At 38.0% G+C, this 5884-nt stretch overlaps 1 protein-coding gene across 2 annotated transcripts in view; it reads right to left on the bottom strand.

The window, feature by feature from the left end:
• The window catches only part of PCNX2 (pecanex homolog 2 (Drosophila)), a 143554-nt gene that overhangs the window by 18425 nt on the left and 119245 nt on the right, over positions 1-5884 (bottom strand). For both annotated transcript variants that reach the window (XR_001865548.1, XM_017745316.1), the window contains exons 26-27: positions 4819-5052; positions 2583-2686 (exon numbers count right to left, since the gene is read on the bottom strand). Coding sequence is in view for 1 of the 2 variants with exons in the window: in XM_017745316.1 (XP_017600805.1) it covers positions 2583-2686; positions 4819-5052 (338 nt within the window). In the remaining variant the exon portion in view is untranslated. The remainder of the gene's footprint in view (positions 1-2582; positions 2687-4818; positions 5053-5884) is intronic.

Genomic DNA, 5884 nt, shown 5'->3' with positions numbered 1-5884 from the left:
AGAGAGAGAGAGAGACTCGTGTGGCTGGTTCCGCACGAAGGTAGCTTTATTGTGGGTTCCCTCCGGCAAAGGGGAAAGCCAGGGACAAGCTCTCTCCTCCAGAGGCGAACTGGTCTTCTTTTATAGGGATACAGGGGATCAGCAAGGGGACCAATGGATTACAGAGGGTCTGGGACAGACCAATGGGTTACAGAACGATCTGCATAGGGTATCCCAAAGGATTGTGGGTCTACCTTTCCTCGCCATGACTCAAAAGTGGTTGCCTTTTCAGGGAGTCCTGCTGGGCGATTGCAAAATCTTTTATCTCAGCAGACATCCCTCCAGGGCAGTGGCTGGGCATATCCCACAGGTACCCACCTTGCTTAGTTAATAATTTCTACTAAATTGGTTTTTTCAGTCAAGATACATACATTCTGAAAGACAAGAAGAAACGTATTTCACCAAGCTAAAGTCGTGCTTTGTAGCTGCAGCAATTTATAACTTCAACTGTGCTACTCAGATTCCTTTTCTATTTCTCCAAATCTTTCTGACAGTGGAAATGCATTAAAGGTAATTTAACCAGGTGGGGAAGTGACAGTTTTTCCACAGTGAAACTTTTCTGGGGAAAGCTTTTGTGAAGTAGGATTGGAAAAGATACCAACAGAAGCTTCCACTTAGTCCCTTTTATGTCACAAAATACATTTTAAAAATACAATGATTTGATACTGCCCTGGAGCACTTGCTTAATAAAAAGAAAACCAGGACTTAACTGAAGATTATATAGAACAGATTAAAAAAAAAGTGACAGAGCTGTGCACCTCAGATGACTACCCCAGTTTTTGCCTTTCGTTCCTCCCCAATAAATGTATTTTTAAATATGGAGAGTCCACTTACCAAAAGAGAGGAAGTAATTCAGTTCATTGGTAATTTGCCAGATTTAGCTGAGTCCTGAAATTATTGTTAAAATCTTTACGGAACACTACACAAATAATTATCCCCAACATTCATACTTTCCATGTTAAGCTTTGGAAAGTCTCTGATATTATTATCCCTTTGCATTAGCTACTAACCATGTAAGCCAGTACAAATAGGTGACATTGTTATTGTATCTGTACCAGTGCCAAAGCATTGTAATGAGGATTTTAAGATCCAGTGGAAAGTACATGCAATGTGATGACAGTTTTAGGAAGCTTTTGTGATATTTTTAGATGAATTCCTAATATTGCTGTGACCTACCTATTGCAGGCCCAGATCAAAAATCACTTCAATCTTTTCTCAAACAAATATATTAAATGCACATAAACTTTTCCATCATGCCCCCAAACTCTAAAATTTAGATCATCAAAAAAATAAGACAATTAAAAAAATATCAATGACTTACCAAGCATCACACTAATTTGAGTGAATAGAAATGAAGGGAGAAGAAATGCAACCCAGAAGAAAACTACTACAGGAAGGGAATGTGCAAAGACTGGTAGAAAAGAGATGACAAAAGCCACTTTAGAAAGCAGAAATCAGCAGCACACCAAGAAATAATTTACGTGGGCCACAAACATTTTGCATGGAAGACATAAAACAAAATGTTATAAATGTCTCAACAGATAACAAAGCTAGAATGAATATTTAAAAGGACTGTTTTATCTTACAATAAAATGCATTCAAAATCACACATGCTGTCTTTGTTTGCTTGTTAGTAAGACAAATCCTCTCTAAGGAGCATGTTGATAGAGGTCTAGCTATCTTTGCTCACTGTTCTGTGCCAACACAGCAAGGTCACTTAGAAACTGTATTTGTTCAACTTCTCCATTGTTACTAAACTCCTGTGAACACAGAGGGTTCAAATAGATCTAATAAAAACCTAAAATTACATGGGAAGTTAAACTTCATTAAAATAATGATTATTTCATTAATAAAATGCCTCATCTGTAACACAGTGTAAATGATACTGTATAAAAACCAAACAACTCAGAACTCCCAGTGAAAATGGAAGAATCCCTAATGAAAATATAAGATGAAGAGCATATTTAGAAACAATCTCAATGAAGCATATTTTAATTAACCAGACTTCCTAGGAAGAAGTGTTTAGAATGAATGAACAAATGAGCAAGGTAGACTGAGAACAGACAAAGCTGCAGCCTCAGGAGATGAGAAGTTCTCCCTTCCTTAGTTGCCAGAATGAAGTGGTGCAATGAACAGGAATACAAGTCTGAGGAATACAGAGGGGAACCCTTATACATTTATTATTATTTAGCTAACTACAACTCAGATGACAGCAGTTTCTTCCTCTTCTGGAGATTTCGTCCTCCTACTGGAGTGCCAGAGGAAGGACAGCATTCCAGTAGCCAGGCATGAGTGAACACAAGCAATAACCATTGGTACCCATTCTTTCCATGAAAAAATTCTGCTCTGCCCTATGAGGTAAAGACGGGTATTAGTTATTTAGCCAACCGCAAAGAAAAAGATGACCAGGAATGACAGAAAACATTTTATGGAGGAATGAGACCTTCACCTCGATCTAATCTTCTCTTGAGATCCCACATCACGTGAAAAAAGACAAACAGGTCTTTGTTTTAACCTGAGGAAAAAGGATTCCTAAAAGTTACCTGATGGCCATATTGTGGGATGCAGTTCCCAAAGCTCTCCGACCCAGTATACACAAGGCAAAGGAAAGTGTCACTAGAGGAGAATCCTCATCACTGTCCAGGTGCTACAAAATTTTAAGATTAGCATGTTAGTCTAAGTGCAAACATCATATTTAAAAGCACCACAATACTACAAATGGTGACATTTATAAAATTTGCATGTGACTGGACCTAGACACCAAAATGTTCTTTCCCATTAAACAGAACAAGAAAGAAGACCATCACCATCAGAGGATGTTTGCAAAATGCAAGCTTATTTTGCCCACTGGCTAGAAACAGAACATTTCATTCTCAGGTAGTGAGATCCCAAGCGAAGGGAGCTTCAGTGGTGGTGGTTTTTTATTGTGGGGTGTTTATTTGTTTCCACTCCTCCCAGATCTGACATTCTAAACTGGAGAAGATTCTTTATTGTTGAGAGACACTGCAACTGGAGATAACCAAAACCCTTTCATGGGACACAGTTCCTATGAAACCCTACCACAGATTCCAGAAGTACAATCTATTTGGGAGTCTGGAGGCACACAATTTTAGTGAATACCTATCTAAATTGTTGATGACACTGACTGCACATTTTAACAAGCAGTCAGAACATTTCATTTATGTTTACTAGCTCAGGAGAGGTTTTTTTACAAAATTTTCACAAAGAAAACTTTGCTATCAAGGAGGAAAAAATTGGAACAACCCCCGTACATGTTAATCTTCAGGAGGATATGGATTATTATTTCAGTTCATGCAATGAGTGATTTCTTAGAGCTTTCTTTGACTCTAAAACTGAAGCCAATTATAATGTAGCTCCTTCTATAAAATATATTGATTTTCTGGGTTATGTGTACAGTGACCTTGGTTTTATTTATCCCATCTCCTACATGAACTTTGCCTTTCTATAGTCAGTGAATTAAAAAACAAAGGTAAAATACGTAAAAAAAAAGATAAATGTGTGTGTGTGGCACCAGTGCAGCCATTAATTTGCCTTTTTAAGTCTAACTTACATGTTTCAAGTCCATTGGCATCCCTAAATCTCTTATTGAATTTGAAAATCTAAGCCAGAGAACAAGTGGAAAGGCATCAATTAACAGTGGCTTTCCCTGCACCGTGCAACTCTTTGTGTGTCAGAACTTGGGAGCTGAGACATGGAGATGGGAAAGAAAAGAAGTGAAGTGTTCCCAGTAGGAGAAGATGGTGGGAAAGGGCTCAGAAGACAACTCAATGAAAACAATATCAATATAATGATATGCAGGGGAACTGGTGGAATGGTACTCAGCATTAGAGACATGAGAAGGAACCAAAGTGGAGCAGAAACATTTGGTGATGATCCGAGAAAGACTCAGTGATGTTACACCAGCTAAGGTCAGTAACGGGATGTGCAGTCTGTGATCCCGAGTGGAAAAATGCACAAATACAGCACATCGTGTCCAGGAAAGAGACACTTCTCCATTTTTGCCATTATCAGCAATAATCAGAAAATTAGATCGAGGCAATATGCTTGTTTGAAACTGTATTCTCCCTCTGGGCTATTTTGAGTATTCCATGGAAATACACTAGAGCATTTCTGACAAATGGCTGCTGACCATCAGTAACCTTAGTGGCTCAGAGCATGCAAATGTACAGCTGTACATCGGCCCTTGACCTTCTAGAGCTGCGAGAGGTTTCACATGGTTTTGTGGCGTGGTTCACGTCTGAGTCACGAGCTCTCAGAGGTGACCTATGCCAGAAGTGAGTGTGCCATGCACTCCCCTACCATTCTGCAACTCTGCCCAAATATAGGCAAATTTCTGAAAAGGATACACAGACATCACAGACATCTGGCAATTGTACCAGTCACTGGCAACACTGAAGGAACTGCAATGCTCTGATGACATTCTCTGAATGGAGCCTGCTCTAGCAGCACTTCTGTGAGCACTTGATACATCCATGCTTTCTAGAGCTGATGAAATTAACATCGTTGGAAATGTGCACAGTAAAGAACTGGCTCTGTATTCAAAGACTAATGCTCCTTAAGCATACGGGTAGTTTCCAAAATATGCTTTTTCCATTCCACAAAACATACGTTTTCCTTTTAAATTAAATCTAAAAGCTTATATGAAATAAATGTTATTCTACTAATTCTGAGCAAGTAAAAGAGTAGCCATGCATCATTTCACTCATATCTCAAGAATTAAAACTAATACTACTAAAAAAAATTAGAATTAACACGTACCTCCACCCTTTTCCTAGCACAGAACTGAATCCAGTCCAGATACACACTGCAGAAGCTAGCTCGTGTTATTCCTTGGAGACACGGAACATAATCTTCATCTATGTTAACGTTAAACATTGCAAGGTCACGTTCAATATAATGCCACTTTGCATAAGGCTGCAGTATCTTTTGGATGGATTCATCTTTTATCCAGTCAAGGATTTTGGGAGAACTTGCAGTAAAGTATATTATACTCTGTTGATAAAATGTGCAAACATTAGTCACTCTAAACTCTGATTAAAGCAGACATATTTTACACAGAAGAGAATAAGCCAAATAGGACCCCATTAAGAACTCTAATAGTATATATATTTCTTACATTTTACTGCTTAGCATCATTAATGCTTCACAAAAGTGTTCAAGTTAGAAAGATGATAATAATTGGTATTGATAGGAGACAACAGAAAAAGAAGCAATATTTTTAATATCCTTCTGCCTTACAGGAAAATCAATACAAAGATAGGAATAGAGAGTTCCAGCTTCAAACATGTCAGTACTAGTGGGGGTCTAGAGTCTATCACCAAGAAGGTGGTATCAATAATAGCTTAGGCATGTTTTGGAAAAGCAGTAGTAGAAGGTCACATCCTCAAAACAGGGCTCTTTTCTCCTCAGTGGAATTACTGTTTTCTGGGGATGATGCTTTCCTAATTCTTTATTAACCCAAAAGATGAGATGTGACAGATGTGTACGTCACAAGTCTGTTATTTGTCAATGCAGAAGTAAAGAATAATGTATTTTTTCTTATATGTCAGGTTAAAAAGCTCATAACTGATATAACTGAGTTTGCTTTTAAAGCACTGAAGGAGGAGCAGCATTCAGCAGGGGCTCTTTTACCAAACACATAAATGTTAGAAAGCAGCAACACGTATTTCGTATCTGTGCCTGAGTTTCTAAGTTTAAGTCCTTCTAACTGCTCTGTCTGGACACATTAAAATAATAATAAATAAAAAAGTAATTAAAAAAAAAATCTATCCAAACACAACTTAGAGCATATTTTCAAAAGAATATGAAACTTAAGAAGTTCTAG

Source organism: Corvus brachyrhynchos, unplaced genomic scaffold (genome assembly GCF_000691975.1).
Source record: "Corvus brachyrhynchos isolate BGI_N302 unplaced genomic scaffold, ASM69197v1 scaffold70, whole genome shotgun sequence".
Taxonomy (NCBI): Eukaryota; Metazoa; Chordata; class Aves; order Passeriformes; family Corvidae; genus Corvus; species Corvus brachyrhynchos.
This window is presented reverse-complemented; position numbering and strand designations above follow the sequence as displayed.